The 15,948-nt window shown below is 58.8% G+C and overlaps 6 protein-coding genes across 6 annotated transcripts in view; 3 read left to right on the plus strand and 3 right to left on the minus strand.

Annotated features, from left to right (window-relative positions):
• Nucleotides 1–57: 57 nt before the first annotated feature.
• On the minus strand, nucleotides 58–2,546 carry ACA1_142610 (Myblike DNA-binding domain containing protein; the record flags this gene model as incomplete). Its single annotated transcript, XM_004349596.1, has 8 exons — nucleotides 58–665; nucleotides 762–859; nucleotides 1,010–1,078; nucleotides 1,211–1,398; nucleotides 1,480–1,654; nucleotides 1,834–1,948; nucleotides 2,067–2,157; nucleotides 2,283–2,546. The coding sequence occupies 8 exons, from the start codon at nucleotides 2,544–2,546 to the stop codon at nucleotides 58–60; spliced, it is 1,608 nt and encodes a 535-aa protein (XP_004349646.1).
• Nucleotides 2,547–2,745: 199 nt separating this feature from the next.
• Nucleotides 2,746–4,866, plus strand: ACA1_142620 (ATPdependent RNA helicase dbp2, putative; the record flags this gene model as incomplete). Its single annotated transcript, XM_004349597.1, has 1 exon — nucleotides 2,746–4,866. The coding sequence occupies one exon, from the start codon at nucleotides 2,746–2,748 to the stop codon at nucleotides 4,864–4,866; it is 2,121 nt and encodes a 706-aa protein (XP_004349647.1).
• A 716-nt stretch (nucleotides 4,867–5,582) lies between these two features.
• ACA1_142630 (protein phosphatase 2A catalytic subunit) lies at nucleotides 5,583–6,838 on the plus strand (the record flags this gene model as incomplete). Its single annotated transcript, XM_004349598.1, has 5 exons — nucleotides 5,583–5,675; nucleotides 5,745–5,954; nucleotides 6,034–6,098; nucleotides 6,222–6,701; nucleotides 6,748–6,838. The coding sequence occupies 5 exons, from the start codon at nucleotides 5,583–5,585 to the stop codon at nucleotides 6,836–6,838; spliced, it is 939 nt and encodes a 312-aa protein (XP_004349648.1).
• A 2,273-nt stretch (nucleotides 6,839–9,111) lies between these two features.
• On the minus strand, nucleotides 9,112–11,964 carry ACA1_142640 (uncharacterized protein; the record flags this gene model as incomplete). The annotated part of the gene is made up of 8 exons (XM_004349599.1): nucleotides 9,112–9,864; nucleotides 10,012–10,107; nucleotides 10,210–10,279; nucleotides 10,540–10,732; nucleotides 10,955–11,130; nucleotides 11,268–11,447; nucleotides 11,570–11,629; nucleotides 11,786–11,964. The coding sequence occupies 8 exons, from the start codon at nucleotides 11,962–11,964 to the stop codon at nucleotides 9,112–9,114; spliced, it is 1,707 nt and encodes a 568-aa protein (XP_004349649.1).
• A 303-nt stretch (nucleotides 11,965–12,267) lies between these two features.
• On the minus strand, nucleotides 12,268–14,119 carry ACA1_142650 (RhoGAP domain containing protein; the record flags this gene model as incomplete). The annotated part of the gene is made up of 7 exons (XM_004349600.1): nucleotides 12,268–12,380; nucleotides 12,596–12,797; nucleotides 12,990–13,180; nucleotides 13,257–13,305; nucleotides 13,544–13,792; nucleotides 13,916–13,935; nucleotides 14,008–14,119. 7 exons carry the CDS (start codon nucleotides 14,117–14,119, stop codon nucleotides 12,268–12,270), a joined length of 936 nt encoding a protein of 311 aa, XP_004349650.1.
• Nucleotides 14,120–14,258: 139 nt separating this feature from the next.
• ACA1_142660 (RNA recognition motif domain containing protein) overlaps nucleotides 14,259–15,948 on the plus strand; it is a gene marked incomplete at both ends in the record, with an annotated part of 2,956 nt that continues 1,266 nt past the window's right edge. The window contains 6 exons of the mRNA XM_004349601.1: nucleotides 14,259–14,442; nucleotides 14,662–14,972; nucleotides 15,169–15,234; nucleotides 15,406–15,471; nucleotides 15,613–15,749; nucleotides 15,815–15,856. Of these exons, the coding sequence (XP_004349651.1) occupies nucleotides 14,259–14,442; nucleotides 14,662–14,972; nucleotides 15,169–15,234; nucleotides 15,406–15,471; nucleotides 15,613–15,749; nucleotides 15,815–15,856 (806 nt within the window). The remainder of the gene's footprint in view (nucleotides 14,443–14,661; nucleotides 14,973–15,168; nucleotides 15,235–15,405; nucleotides 15,472–15,612; nucleotides 15,750–15,814; nucleotides 15,857–15,948) is intronic.

Below are 15,948 nucleotides of genomic sequence, written 5' to 3' on the forward strand. Positions count from 1 at the left end.
AAGGTCGTTGTTTGTTATTTAATTATTTAATTATTTGATCATTGTTGTTGTTGTGCCCTATTTCTTCAAAGCACCGCCGTCCGCTTTCCTCTTTTTGGTGTTGGGCTGCTGCGAGGCGTCCGCATCCCTGCCGCCGCTCCTCTTGCGCTTTCCCTTCGCTGGCGGCAGCTCCGCAGCTGCTTGGCCCGTCTTTGGCTGCTTCTTCTTCTTCTTCTTCTTCGGGGTTGGTTCCTCGTGGACGCCGCCCTGTTCCGTCGTTGGAGGGACCCCGCTCTTCTCCTTCGTCTTTTGCTGCTTCTTCTTCTTCTTCTTTTTCTTCGCCTTTTTCGCCTCTTCCTCGCCACTGACCTGTTCTGTTGTCGGCGGGGACTCGCCGGCGCTTGACTTCTTCGCCATCTTCTTCCTCGTCATCGACTTCTTGGTGGTGGCTTCGTCACTTGCCACAGTGGAGCTCCCATGCGTCTCTGTCTCCTCTTGTTCTTGTTGTGGCTCCTGATGTTGTTGTTGTTGTTCTGCCTCGTCTTCCGTTGAGTCGCCTTCCATGAGTGGGCGGTTGTCTTTGCCGTACAACTTTTGCACCTCCCGGTGCCACGTGGAGAGCTTGGTGGCCTTGGCCTCGGGCTTGCCCGCCTCCACCCACTCCTCGTATTGCGCCTTGAGAGGAACTGCCCGGGCGACCATGAACGGCTCAGATCGGAGAAGGCCAGGGGGGGAGGAGGAAGAAAGAAAGAGATGGCGGCGGGTGGGTGGGTGGTGCATACCGGCCAGCGCCTCGAGAACCTCGTCGAGGGGACCGTGGCCATCGATTTCGTGCTTAAGGAGCAGGTCTCGGAAGTGAGGATGGACCACGTCCGGTGGGCTGCATTGGAAAATCGGAACAGGGAGTGAGAATAGGGAAGGGCACACGTCGACACGACCAGCAGCAGCAGCAGCAGCAGCAGCAGCAGCGGCATCGTCAATGTGTCTCCGTCGCTACGCGACCTGCGCGTGCGGTGGGGCGGGCGCGTACAAGGGAAGACCGCGACAGGCGTCCGACCAAAGGATGTCCTCCTTGCGCTCGTACTCGCCTTCCACCAAACTGCGGGGCGGGGCGGGGCGGGGCGGGGGCGCGCGGGTTCGTTAGTGGATTGGACCTCCGGACCGGGTGGAGGAATCCCGGCCTTCATTGAAACACACAACACCCTTTAGGGGGGGGGGGTGAGTTGCGCACTTCTGGAGGAGGAGCCAGTTCTCGCCGGCAGTCCACTGACCGACCTTCTCCACGTCCTTGTCGAGAGCGCGCGACCAGCGCTTGCGGCATTGGGAATAGTTGCGGTCCTTCATGCGCTTGGCGATCTCCACCCAGAAGCTGCCACCAGAGGGGACGTTCGTCTCAAAGTTGTCCGTCGCCTTCTTCACCTTCACGTTGGGTTGGGTCGGGTTGTGGTCGGGTTGTGGTGGATGGCGGGAAGGGAAGAAGAAAGAGAGAGGGCGGGGTACCAGCTTGAGGAGCTTGATGTCTTCGGCTTGAGTCCAGGGGGCGTGGGTTCTGCTGGCGCCGGGAAGTCGCCACTTGGTGCTCTCGAGCACGCGCACCTTGTCCCTCACGCTGGTCGGCCACCTGCCCAGCTCGGCCCCGATGAGTTGGAAGTTGTTGCCGTGCTTCCGATACAACCTGTGCGTGCGTGCGTGCGTGCGTGCGTGATGCCATGTCGCAACCACATGCATGGGAAGAGAGAAAGAGGAAGCAGCTGCGGTGAGCCTCCATCGCCTTTCAACCTCCCCCGCACCTCGATCGATCGGTGGGGGGGGTCGTTTTCAGGCACGCAGCACGACACGCGGGGGGGGGCGTACTCGAGGAGCAGTTGCTCTTCCGCCTCGTCCCACGGACCCTTCTTGTCCTTCTTGTTGAGGGTCCGTTTGGCTCGCTCGAAGACAGACGCCAGCGACCGGTCCGGAAGCGCCCGTGCTGCGGGCCACATGGCACAACCAACCAACAGCCAATAGTCGCGTGCACACAACGTAAGCGAATGATGCCGGCCCACGCGCTCCCCCCGCCCCACGCGCCGGCGAAGGAACAGTTTTACCTATTTCGATCCAGCAGCCACGGTGGTTCTTCCACTCTTTGTTTTCGATGAACCGGTACACCGCCTCCTCCGTTGAGCCCAACCCTGCCGCCTGCAAGCGGGCAAGGGCCACAGCATCGACAGAGTAATATATCGATTATAAATAAATATAACACAAAATGCCACAAATAAAAAAAAAAACAATATCTGGTGTGGCGCTTGGGGGTTGTGACATACGGAGCAGAAGGCCTGCACGGAGGCCAAGAGGGCCTCGTCCTCGCGGGCGGAATACTTGGTTTTCTTTTCCTCGCCTGTAGTTGCTCGCCAGCACTTGCGAGGGCCAAGTGCCTGTCCATCGTCATCCTCATCGCTCCCCTTCCTCCGCTTACGGCGGCGAGTCCCCTCACCGTCGGCCACCGGAGGTTCCTCCTGGTCCTCTGCTTCGACGTCAGCAGCGGTGCTGCCTTCGCGTTCCGTTTGCTTGCCCTTGTCCTTCTCCATTTTGATTGCTCCGGCACACAAATCTGGATTTTGTTTTTTTTTTCCAGCCTCTTTTTTCTTCTTTTTTTTCATGCCTCTGCAGGAATCGGGCACGTCCAGTCCAATTTTTCTGGGCTTCTTCTGCGCGGAGTTTAGGCATTTCTTTTTTGCAGGCGCAAGGCCACCGAGGAGCATTGTTCCATCCATCCAATCCGACACCATGAGTAGCAGCAGAGACACCGATCGCCACTCTGACTACGATTACTCTCGCAGCAGCGACAGGAAGGGCTACGGGTCCTCCTCGAGCAGCTCGAGATCGAAAGACAGAAGCAGGAGTCGTTCTAGGGATCGAAGCAGCAGGTCGTCCAGAGATCGCTACCGGTCTCGTTCACGATCGCCCCGAGATGACCGATACCGCGCTCGTTCGAGGTCGCCACCTCGCGACAGCTATCGGAGCAGTTCGTATAGCGGCAGCAGCAGCTCGTACAGCAGCGGCGGCGGCTACGGCGACCGCTACGGATCAGGAGCCGGGGGAGGCTATGGAGGCGGAAGTTCCTCCTACGGTAGTTACGGCGGCGGCGGCGGCGGCGGCTACGGAAGTCGCGGCGGTAGCGGCATGGGAGGCGATCGGATGGGAGCGCTAGGGATGAACTTGCAGCGGCCCAACTGGGCGTCACTCCACACGCAGCTGACCAAGTTCGAGAAGAACTTTTACGTGGAGGCTCCCACCGTGGCCAGCATGACCGAGGCCGAGGTGGAGGAGTACCGCAAGCAGCAGCACATCACGGTCCTGCAGGGGCGCAACGTGCCCAAGCCCATCCGCACGTTCGAGGAGGCCCAGTTCCCCGACTACATCATGCAGACGGTGCGTTCCCTCAAGTTCGAGCGGCCGACGGCGATCCAAGCGCAGGGATGGCCCTGCGCGCTGAGCGGGAGGGACATGGTGGGCTTGGCCGAGACCGGCTCCGGCAAGACGCTCGCCTTCACGCTGCCGGCCATCGTTCACATCAACGCGCAGCCCTTCCTCCAACCGGGCGACGGCCCCATCGTGCTCATTCTGGCCCCTACCCGCGAGCTGGCCGTCCAGATCCAGGAGGTGGCCAACACGTTCGGCCTCACCTCCAAGATCAAGAACACCTGCGTCTACGGCGGCGTGCCCAAGGGTCCTCAGATCCGAGACCTCTCTCGCGGCGTGGAGATCGTCATCGCGACGCCCGGTCGGCTCATCGACATGCTCGAGACAGGCAAGACCAATCTGCGCCGCGTCACCTACCTGGTGCTCGACGAGGCTGACCGCATGTTGGACATGGGCTTCGAGCCGCAGATCCGGAAGATCATGGAGCAGATCCGGCCCGACCGCCAGACTCTCATGTGGAGCGCCACCTGGCCGAAGGAGGTCAAGGCCTTGGCGTCCGAGTTCCTCTCGCAGGACATGATCCAGATCAACATCGGCTCCATGGAACTCGCTGCCAACCACCGCGTCACGCAGATCGTCGACATCGTGCAGGAGTACGAGAAGCGGCCCAAGCTCATGAAGCTGCTCGAGACCATCATGGATGGCGGCAGGATCCTCATCTTCACGCAGACCAAGAAGGGAGCCGACCAGCTTCAGCGAGCTCTCCGCGGCGAGGGCTGGCCTGCCCTGGCCATCCACGGCGACAAGACCCAGCAGGAGCGCGACGCGACCCTTGCCGAGTTCCGGAGCGGACGATCGCCCATCATGGTGGCCACCGACGTGGCCGCGCGAGGTCTCGACGTCAAGGACGTGCGCTACGTCATCAACTACGACTTTGCCTCGACCGCTGAGGACTACGTCCACCGCATCGGCCGCACGGGCCGCGCCGGCGCCACGGGCACCGCCTACAGCTTCTTCACCTCGGGCGACTTCAAGCTGGCCAAGCGCCTCATCAAGGTCCTCTCCGAGGCCGGCCAGGAGGTGCCTCCGCAACTCCACCAGTTCGCTGTCATGTCCAAGGCCTCCGGCGGCCCCAAGTCTTCCTTCCGCGGCCGAGGCTACGGCGGCGGCGGTGGCTCCTCCTACATGCCCTCGTCGTACTCCTCTTCCGGGTCGTCGTACTCTGGCTCTTCGTCCTACTCATCGGGCGGAAGTGCTTCCCACTACGGACCATCGTCGTCTTCGTCTCGCCCGTCGACTTCCGGCGCAGCTCCCTCGGCCTCGGCGGCCTCTTCCTCCCTGCCGCAAGCTGCCGTACCCGGGTACGGTATGTACCCCGCTTACGCCGCTCCCGCCTCGGGCTACGGAGCCTACCCTGGCGTTGGCGTCGTCAACCCCTACGCCTACGCCGCCGCCCCCGGTGCCCCCGCCGCTCGACGCTACTAGGCCGCGCCCGCCGACCGCCGACCGCCGACGAGGATCAACCCCCAGGGAGGATTTTTTTTTTTTTGCGGGATGCCCGCACGCGTGCGGCGACGGAGAGAGAAGAGAAGAGAGAGGCATGCGCGGAGAAGGAGATGTGGCGTGCGCTGGTTGTGGGGAGAAGGAGGAGGACGTCGGGGCAGTGGTGTCGCGCTGTGGTGGGCGGGAGTGTGGAGGGGTGGTTGCGCTGATGGTGTGGTCCCCCGTTAGGCCGGCCGTACGGGTCTCTGTGGGTCACACGCGCTGTGGCTCGCGGGCTCTTGCGGTTGTGTACGGGCGGGGTGCGACTCCCATTCGGTGGTGAGGCCTCACTCGGGCGCTGCGCGGGAGGAGGGGCCTTGTGAACTTGTCCGCCCCTTGGCGTGTGCAGGTAAGCAATGCTCCCTCCCTTCCAGCGGTTGTCGTGTGTGTCTCCCCTCTCCTCCAGTCCCGAGAAGAGCCAGCGCCCACCTTTCTGTTTTTGTTGTTTTTTTAAAAAATCACCATTTTTCGCGCTACACCACACTTGGGTACGCAATAAAATAGAAAATGTTTTATTCATTTGCTAGGCAACCAGGGCAACTCCGGAGAAGGAAAAAAGGGGCCGCTCTTGAACGGACCTTGTTGTTGCCCAGCCCGAGAGTAGAGACAAGCAAGTCCGTTGTTGTTGTTCTCCTTCTCCCTTTCCACCCTCTTTAGCCATGGGAGAATACGCCGATGTAGACAAATGGATCGAAACGCTCAGGCAATGTAAGCCACTCTCCGAAGCCAATGTCAAAGGGCTGTGCGACAAGGTAGGTCCAATTGCTGCTCCTTCTTTATTCGGAAGAAGCTTCTAACCTCTTTCCCATTGGGGACACCAGGCGCGAGAAATTTTGCAAGATGAGTCGAATGTGCAGCCTGTGCGCTGCCCCGTGACCGTGTGCGGTGACGTTCACGGCCAATTCCATGATTTGATGGAGCTGTTCAAGATTGGAGGTGAAGTTCCCTCCACCAACTACCTCTTCATGGGCGACTACGTCGACCGTGGTTACTACTCAGTTGAAACCGTCTCCCTTCTTGTAGCTCTCAAGGTACTTTCCATCTGCGCCCCACGTTCTCCCGGTATTTGCCTCGAGCAATAACGCGTCATGCCGACACGGCTCCGTCCAGGTGAGGTACCCCCACCGCATCACCATCCTCCGCGGTAACCATGAAAGTCGACAAATCACCCAAGTGTATGTCCTCCTGCCCCCCCCCCACCAAGCGCCTCGGCAGCGACTGTGGCTGCTGCAGCACCCCTCCCCTCCCGTTTCGCTGGGCCGCAATAGCTAATGGTGGTGGTGGTGGTGGTTGGGCAGGTATGGGTTCTATGACGAGTGCCTTCGCAAGTACGGGAGCGCCAACGTGTGGAAGTTCTTCACGGACCTCTTCGACTACCTCCCGCTCACCGCTCTCATTGAGCAACAAATTTTCTGCCTCCACGGCGGCCTTTCGCCCTCCATCGATACTCTCGACCACGTCCGTCAGCTCGACCGAATCCAAGAGGTGCCCCACGAAGGCCCCATGTGCGACCTCCTCTGGTCCGACCCCGACGACAGGACCGGCTGGGGTGTCTCCCCGCGAGGAGCCGGCTACACTTTCGGGCAGGACATTTCCGAGCAGTTCAATCACAACAACGGCCTCAACCTCGTCGCCCGCGCTCATCAACTCGTCATGGAAGGCTACAACTGGTGCCACGAGCAGAACGTCGTGACCATCTTCTCCGCTCCCAACTACTGCTACCGCTGTGGCAACCAAGCCGCTATCATGGAGCTTGACGAACACATGAAGCACATGTTGTACGTAGCCTCCCAATTTGCCCGCCCTGGCCACGCGCTGACCCAGACTCCTCCCCAACAACAGCCTCCAGTTCGACCCAGCGCCCAGGCGGGGAGAGCCCCACGTCACGCGGAGGACACCAGACTACTTCCTCTGAGTGTGTTACCAGTTTCCCCCCCCCCAAAGGTGGGCGATGACGACGCCATGTTTCTCCACAGAATGTGCCACTCATTTTTGGCACTAAAGCCTTGTACTTTCGCTTTCTTCTTTGTAACTTCGGAAAAGAGAAAAAATAAATAAAAAAGGAAAACACAAAAACGCCAAGAAGGTAGCGGAGTTTTGACTTAGAATTTTTGGGCGGTAGTTGGTTTGTCTGGTGCGGGGTCAACCCACTGCCGTACTCGCCAAGGGGGCGGAGTTTAGACTTGGAATTTTTTGCGTCGCAGTCACCAAGCAAGTCTGACAGACAAGATGGCTCGTTTTCTCGCTTGCTCCGTAATCTCTTGACCTCGCGTTTTGTTCAAACTGCGCCGCATCGCGTGGGCTTCACGATGTGATAGGATTCAGCCCGCTAGGACCTCACCATTTTTACCATGAAATCGACATGTAGCAGTTTTTTTCGACTTCACACAATCGAGAGCGCTGTTTTTCTCGCTTGCCTTGATAGCTGGCAGCCTGGTCATCATTTTTCAGACCAATTAGACCATGGGCAATAAGATAGCGCACGAATCAGGGCGCTACAGACCGCTGTTAGCTCATAACTTGTTGCTCGAAAATCACGCTAGAAATCATTGCGCACCATTTTTCTCGCTTTCCTTGATAGCTGGCCACCTGCCAATCATTTTCCAGACCAATTGGACCATGGGCTACAAGATAGCGCACGATTGAGGGCGCTACCTTACCTGACGGAAGATTACGCCCTCTGGTACACGCGTGCGCGGACTCCTCCGTCATCACGACACTGTTCGAACACCAGGAGATGAGTCGCCGTCCTCGACTTCAGCGGTGCAACGAAAACGAGTAGAACTAGTTTACTCCGCCCCCATCGCAGTCGTCGTGATCTCCGCGGTTGTCCGCGATGAAACAAATTCTTCAGGAGATGACTCAGTTTCGCGGACAACCGCGGGAAACTGAGTCATCTCCTGAAGAATCAGCCCAAGCTAATCCGAATCTTAAACTTGAATTGTTCTGACCTGACAGTCGCCCAGCAGCAACAGCTTGTTACTCATCTCCTAACAAGCTGTTGCTGTTTACACGAGTGGCCTAGTAGAAAATTAGTTCCACGAAGTAGTACCGCAGCCTCCCCACACCCATCATTGTCTAAATGATAATAAATTGTAAAACTGCATTTTCACTTGTCGTCCATGCGTAGCCCACGTGCGGTCGACGCGTAACTTACGCGCTGTCGATGCGTAGCTTACGAGTAGCTTACGCGCGACTTACGCGCGACCCACGCGTGGTCAACACGTTTAACGTATGCTACGCGTTCTACGCGTGTTACGCGTTTTGGGGCTCATGTCCTCCGACAGTCCTCACTCTGCTCTCCCATGAGCGACAGCCACATTTGCCGTCCGTGGAGCTTTCAAAGCAAGTGAGCTTTCCTGAACCTATCATTGGCTTCCATGTGGGCTCGTGAGCAATTCGTGGTACAAGTTTTTGGAGTTGAAGTAGTTCCACGATTTAGACGCGTTGTCGTTGCATCCCGCCTAGAAGAGTGCCAAGGATGCCGAGCGAGCTCTCGGAGGTCCAGCGTGGCGAAGAAGAGGAGGAGTGCGTTGAGCTCACGGTCAGCGAGACGTGTGCTACTGTTTCCAGGTCTGGTTCAAATCTAGACTGGATCGCCGACACCGGCGCGTCCAGCCACTTCGCCTACGACCGTCGCGATCTTCTTGACTTCGTTCCCTTGGCAGAGTAACACTCGGCGACGGCTCAACTGTGCCCGTGCTCGGCGGAGATTCTCGATCCATTTGCGCGTCCAAGGGAACGACTCTTCCCTCACCAGCGCCCTGATTCGCGCGCTATCTTGTTGCCCATGGTCTAATTGGTCTGAAAAATGATTACCAGGCTGCCAGCTATCAAGGCAAGCGAGAAAAACAGCGCTCTCGATTGTGTGAAGTCGAAAAAAACTGCTACATGTCGATTTCATGGTAAAAATGGTGAGGTCCTAGCGGCCCAATGAGGCATTCTGCAGGGCTGAATCCTATCACATCGTGAAACCCACGCGCTGCGGCGCAGTTTGAACAAAACGCGAGGTCAAGAGCTTACGGAGCAAGCGAGAAAACGAGCCATCTTGTCTGTCAGACTTGCGTGGTGACTGCGACGCAAAAAATTCCAAGTCTAAACTCCGCCCTCTTGGCGGTACGACAGTCAGTTGACCCCGCACCAGACAAAATCCATTGGGTAAATAGTTTTAAATTGATTACTATTGCCTCAGGCGCGAGGGAACTTGGTGGTGATAGCATGCTTGAGGTAGTCAAAAAGTTCATGAAAGGCCATCTTGCTTTTGCTTGCACCACTTACCCAAGAGAACTGCAGCATGTAGACGGGGCCTTGAGTTTGCATTACCTGCACTTGAAACTGGAACGCGGGGTCTGGCTTGGTTGTGGTCTGGAAGTCTGTCGCTCTGTCGCCGTCGGGTGCCGCCAGCACAGGAGGAGGACGAGGAAGCGGGACGTCCGTAGTGGAGGCCACGGTGGTTGTTTCAAGGCTGGTGGCATGCCAGAGCTGGTGGGTGAGGGAGACGAACTCTTCGAGGTGGCTCCTCGCCTCGAGCAGCTCCGCGTTACCGGGATCGTCTTCGAGAGCCCTCGTGACTTGCTCGTACTGGCCCAGATACACCTGTAGTTCGGCGAGCCGCAGCGCCTCGGCGGTCTCCTCCTCCCGAGTGAGTGCCGACGCCTTGTAGCGCTCTGGCTCTTCTCCTCCTCCTTCTCGGTGTGCGAGAGGGGCCGTGTTGGCAGGCTGGGCTTGCTCAGTCAGCTTCTTCTCCTCGCGCCGCCGCCGCCGCCAGGTGTATTGGGTGGCTTCCGCGCGGAGGCGGAAGGGATCGTCGCAGAAGACCAGCGCGAGGCCCAGATCGCGGAAGAGCTCGTTCACGTGGGCCAGCAGGGCCGACGGATCGTTGGCCGACACGGCGAAGCACACCTCGTCCTTACCCCGCAACTTTTCGAGGGCCTTTGCCTTCTGCACAAGTCAAGGGGTTAAAAAAAGGGATGAGATTATGAATACATCTATCTGTCGATCTATCCACACAACACACGACACGCACGACACGCACGGAGAGATAGAGAGAGAAGTGCTTGTTTTGTTTGTTGAAAGAGGAAGCGGTACCGCTCTGTCCTCGAGGCCATCCTGCGTGAGCGACCACGCCAGGCCCCAGCGGGTGGTCTTGCCCTGGTAGAATGTCGTGGTGTGTACGTTGACAATCTGTGCATTCGCGCCGAACCCCCCCCCAACAATCCACTGTGCGGTGAGCTCAAAGGACTGCGGGTGCTCCCCAGCCAGGTGGAGGAGGAGAGGTGCACGCACCCCTTTGGCCGCAAGGGTCTTCAAGAGGGCGTTGAGGTCGCTCTTCTTCCCGAGCATGGAGGTGTACCACCTTGCGCCCCGCAATGTCAATTAATTGTAAGTACAAGGACGCATCAGGAGCCAGCCTTTCGCGCGCCCCGCCCCGGACACACGTCGTCATGACCATTGGCTATTCTTGAGAAGAATAGGTGCAGAAGTCCCTAAATACACACACGACACACACGACACACACGACACACGACACACCACACACACGACACACACCACACACACTACACACACGACACACACCACAGGCACCACGTAAATATGTATCTGGGAGGGGCATACCTGATGGTGTGACGGAGGACGAGACTTTCGTTGATCATGCGCTCCACGAACTGTACCTCGCCGCCGGCGGTGACCAGCTCATTCGGCGTGCCTGTGCAGACGGTGCGCGGATTCTGGCAGGCCTCCTCGAGGTGCGCGAAGAAGGGCGGATTGCACATGCTGAACGCCAACTCCTCTCCCGGCCTCAGCGCACCTGTGGTGATACCGTACATGCACCAACACACACGACACACACACGACACACACACGACATGGCAAACGACCATAAACAATACACAGCATTAGTGGCAAGCAAGCAAGCCAAAGGAGATAAGAGGGGGACACAGACACACCACACATCACACACGATGCGCGCGCGGTGGCGAATTTAAAGCCGGGCAGCCACGTGGTAGCAGCAGCGCAGCGCAGTGAGTACCTAGAAGAAGGTCGTCGGGGCGCGATTGGCGGAGCTCGATGGTGGCCTCCAGCCGGTTGAGGGCGACGTTGTGGCGGGCATGCCGAAGCGACGTCTCGTCGATGTCCGTGGCGACGAAGCTCCATCCGTGGATCTTGGCCCCGAGAAGCGGGTAGATGCACGACGCACCCGTGCCTCTAAGGTTAGCCCAGCCCCATGCTCGATCAATCGGAGCCGGGGGCGATGGGGCACAACAAGCAGTGAGCTCACAGCCGGCTGGTGGTGGCTGATGGTGGCTGGTGGTGGCTGGTGGTGGGGGAGGAGAGATGCGCACATGTCGAGGCCTCGCACGCGGGTGTCGGGACCCGTGCAGAGCTGTGGGCTGTTGCGGTGGAGCAGATCGCGCAGCCAGTAGATGTAGTTGGCCCGATTGGGGACCGGCGGGCACAGCTGGTCAATGGGGATGTCCAGCTCCAGGTCGAAGTCGTTCTTGAGCAGCGCGTACGTCACCTCCCTTCCCCCCCCCCCATTTCAGCCAGCCCGCAACCCGCAACAACAAAGGCCTGGAATGAGCGGCAGCAGCAGTAGCAGCACTTCATGCCTGCCAGCCAGCGGACGGGGGGGGGTGCTGCGTACCTGGCGGCGTAGGGGTCCTTCCAGTCAATGCTTGCTGATCCGTAGTTGTTGGTGTACACGCTTGGGAAGAGGGGCGCGGATGCCGATGCAACACCACGCGACAACACACAAGAGAGCGAGTCAGCATCCTGGTGCTGCCCCTAATCCACCGAGGCAGGTTTTGGGTGGGGCTTAAAGAGGGAGAGGGGGAGGTACAAGGGACGCAAGGAGGGGAACGCTTCAGCGAGTACACGGAAGTCGGTGGTGCGGGCTTTGTAAACCGAGCTAGTGGCCGCGTTGCATCTCTCACTGCTGCTGCTGCCGCTGGAGCGTTGGGGTCGTCTGAGGTCCCCCTGGGCCTTGCGCTTACGGTGCCCTCCTGCGGGCGTTGTAGCTCCTGCGAACTCAGCCTCCATCCTTCTTCTGGCCGTACTTTTCTTGCGTTTGGTTTTTTGTATTTTTTTGTTGGGTTTTTTTTATCGTTAGGATGTACAACGTCACCACGAGAGAGCAAGAATGCGTGCGGCCTCCCGCACACCCAGCCCGATCCCGCGCGCCCACTTGCCACTGGCACACCTTCTCTCTCTCTCTCTCGTATGTGCGCGCTCTCTCTCTCTCTTCCACCTCCTCTTCCTGAGGCCCTGCGACGCTTGACCCGTGGCCGTGTTTCCGTCCGGATGCTGACGGCACGGGGCGGACGTTGTTGTTCTTGTTGTTGTTTACTCGTCACCTCGCTGTTCGGCGTGTCTGAGTTCGATCTCGTTGAGGATGAGGTTGTGCAGGAACTGCACGGCCTTCTGCGACATGACAAGACCTTCCATGGGGTCGGATCCTGGCGGGTCGTACAAATTCGGGGCAACCACGATCGCTACATACCACACAAGAAGGAAGGCGTGCGTGTGCGTGTGTGCGTGTGCGTGTGTGCGTGTGCGTGTGCGTGAGATCACGATGACACTCGTCGCGCCTACAAGGGGGAGAGGCACGCCCACGAGGAGGAGGAGGAGGAGGAAGAGGAGAGAGAGGAGGAAGGGGGTGGAAGTGGCTTACCAAGGTTCTGTTCGCTCATCTTGTTGTGCGCCTTGAGTGCGGCGACGTCGGCCATCAAATGCAGGAGCCAGCCAAGAAGGGATTTCTGGGGCTCCTGCAGCCCCTCGTAGGCGTCGATGCAGACGTTGGGGTCCCCGCTGTGGAAGATCACCTCCGTGGGCAGCGCATTCAAAATCGGCACCGGCAGCTCACGGAACCACACCTGACCCAGGTCGTTGTGGCGCGACACAACACACAACACACAACACACACACAACCCGAAGAGCTTAGTCAGGGCTCCGAGGATGCACCGGTTAGTGGTTGTTGCGCCCAACGCATGGCCGCGCCATCGATGGTAGCGGGGACCGCGCGCGCAGACCGAACACTCACGAGACCGGCGGTGACATCGCGTTACCTTGAGTAAGTTGGCGATCGTGTTCATGTCGGCATCCTTGGCGTCGAAGGTCTTGGTGCGATTCATGTCGCCCTTGATTCGCTTCATTTCGTTTTGATCGCCCGCCAAACGGAAGATGCCCTCTTGGGAGAGGGCATCCTGATCCACCAGGGCCTCTCGCATTGACTTGAGGACCACTGGCACCTCGAACCCTGCGCCACCGCCCATCAGAGACCATGCCAAACCGCACGCACGCACGCACGCACGCAGCCAACAATTGTAACGCACCACAGTCCTCGGCAATCTCGAGGGCCATGGGATCGGCGCCGTAGACGCCCTGTTCAGTGTGAGTGCGCACGAGAAGGAAGAGGGTCTCCTCTTCGCCTGAAAAAAGGAAAAACGGGGAAGAGGAGGGGAGGAGAAGGAGAAGGAGAAGGGAGCGAGTTAGCAGCCAGCAGCATCCAACCCGTGTGTCGTCAGTGGAGGGGGGGGGTTCGCGCGTCGCGCTGGCGCTGCGGCAATGAAGGCGGGAAGGGGCGAGGCGAGGGAGCCGTGCCTCCGATGCGCAGGTTGACTCGAAAGTTGAGGCTCTCGGGCATGAGGAGGACCATCTTCACGCCAATTTTCTTGACGTTCTTCTTGCCTCCGTCGATGGTACCCGAAGCGGGCTCGAAGCTGAGCTTGCACGACGCCGAGGGGATGGGGTCGAAGCGGAACTTGATCTTCTTCCCCGACTCGTTGGTTATGGTGAACTGGTCCCGCACGATCTCGTTGAGAGGACAGGGCTCCTCGCCCAGGTTGAAATCGATAACCTCCTTGGACAACTGTAACACACACACACCACCACCACCACCACCACCACGAGGACACAATGAGGAACACATTTGAAGGGTCCGGATGATCAGCTGATCTGTGCCCATCCGCGTGGGGTTAGGTAGGCGCTATACCACAACATCCTTCTTCTTGCCTGGAGGAGATGGGAATGGGATGGTTAGATGGTTAGCAAGCATCCCTCAGAGGATTTGGGGGGGGGGCGGACCAAGGTTCAAATCGGTGGGAGTCTCCTTCTTGGCGTTGGTGAGTCGGCTCTGAGCGAAAGCCTCGTCCGAGAAGGTGGCTGAACGGGCTTGTCTGGAGCTCTTGCCTCCCATGGGGACTCTTGGTGGTGGTGTACGTACCTTCTTCTCTGCGATCAGCCTTCAACGCTGTGTGCGGTCAAATATATTATTTATATTATTTATCATTTTTTCATAGAGCCGCTGCGGCAGTTGAGCAATCATCAAGACGACCATGCAGCGAGTACCGCGTTACGATCCCTATGCGCGTCCGCCCCAGCAACATGCGGTGCCACATGGAGCCGCTGGGCACCAGCGAGAAGCAGAGCATAGCAATCCGCTCAGTTACGCCCAGCCAGGCGTAGCTACTTCCACACCTTATGAAGCTTCCTACGAACCTGGTGGACCCTCTCGCTTTGGTAGTCTCCCCTCGTCACCATTCTTCTTGCTGGGTCCTATTTATTTTGTCCTTGAAATCCCCCTTCCCCCTTCCCCTCAAATTGATCGTTGTTCTTCAATTGTGCGTCCTCTGCACCTTCCCCCCCGGTGGGGGTTGGATGTGGGTTTCATAAATTTTCGTTGTTTGTTGCCCGCGAGATGGTGAGTGGCCGGGGGTTCTCATGGCCGCGTGGGTGGAGGAGGAGGCGGAGGCGGAGGCGGAAGGGGATTCGTGCGAGGGAGCGGAGGTCACGGAGGGTCGAGGGAGCGAGAGTGGGAGCGAGACCGCCACCGCGAGAGAGGCAGCCGGGAGAGGGATGGCGTGGCGGCTGCCTCATCGTCCGGAAGTGGTGGTGCTGCGCCGCCCGAGCAGCAGAGTCGTACTCTGTTTGTTCGCAATGTCTCCTACAACACGTCCGAGCGCACCCTCATGGACCTCTTCAAGAAGTACGGCGAGATCAAGCGCGTGTTCAACCTCATCGACAAGCGCGGCATGGCCTTCATCACCTACGTAACCCCACCCACCCACCCACCCACAATCCTCCCTCCCCCCAATGGGGGGCATGTTGCATGAGGAGCGAGAATTCGTCCCCCACTCCACTTCCCGGAGAGAGTGAGAGATCACGTTTCTGAATGGGTTGCACCCGCGGTGTGGTTGACCAACGCACGGGCGTTGCGTGTCGTGTCGTGTCGTGTGTTCGGAGCAGTACGACATCAGAGACGCGCAGGAGGCCAAGAGGGATCTGCAGGGATACGACTTTGAGGGCCGACCGGTGTGTGATTCTCCCCCCCCCCCGCCACCACCGCCAACTGTGCCGCTGCCTGTCTGTGGGCCCGCCACAGCGCGCCTCCACGTCCTTTTATTTATTTATTTATTTATCATTTATCAACACAACATTGTCGTTATGGAATGGCCTCTTACGAATTGCCCGTCTGGCGTGCAGCTGGACATTCACTACTCGATACCACGCGACGACGAAGACCAGGCCAAGAACGAGGAGAACAACGTCGTGCACCCTCTCCCATCCCCCTTCTCCCATCCCAACCCCAATCTCTCCTCTGTGCTGCTGCTGCTCACGCGCGCGATATCCCTCGCGCTCACCCCACCCACCCACCACCCACCTCCCACCACCCACCACCGCAATACACAGAGCACCGTCTTTGCGCGCCTGCGGGGCGGGACGGGTCCCCTCAGGGACAAACCGCCCATGACCAACCGGGAGGTGAAGCGTCTGTTCGAGGAATGGGGCTCCGTCAAGGAAGTGCGCGAGTGCCGCGGCAAACCTTTGTACCCCACCCCCCCACCCCCTGCGCCCCTACAACGATAATGATTCTGAATTGTAATGCGCGCAGCCAGAAGTTTGTGGAGTTCTACGACATTCGACACTCGGAAAAGTACTTTGACCGCGATACGCGACACCACACACACGGCACGCATGGCACACACAACGCACGCACGTACCACACACACACACACACAACGCACG

This window comes from Acanthamoeba castellanii (assembly GCF_000313135.1).
Source record: "Acanthamoeba castellanii str. Neff unplaced genomic scaffold scf7180000084708, whole genome shotgun sequence".
Taxonomy (NCBI): Eukaryota; Discosea; order Longamoebia; family Acanthamoebidae; genus Acanthamoeba; species Acanthamoeba castellanii.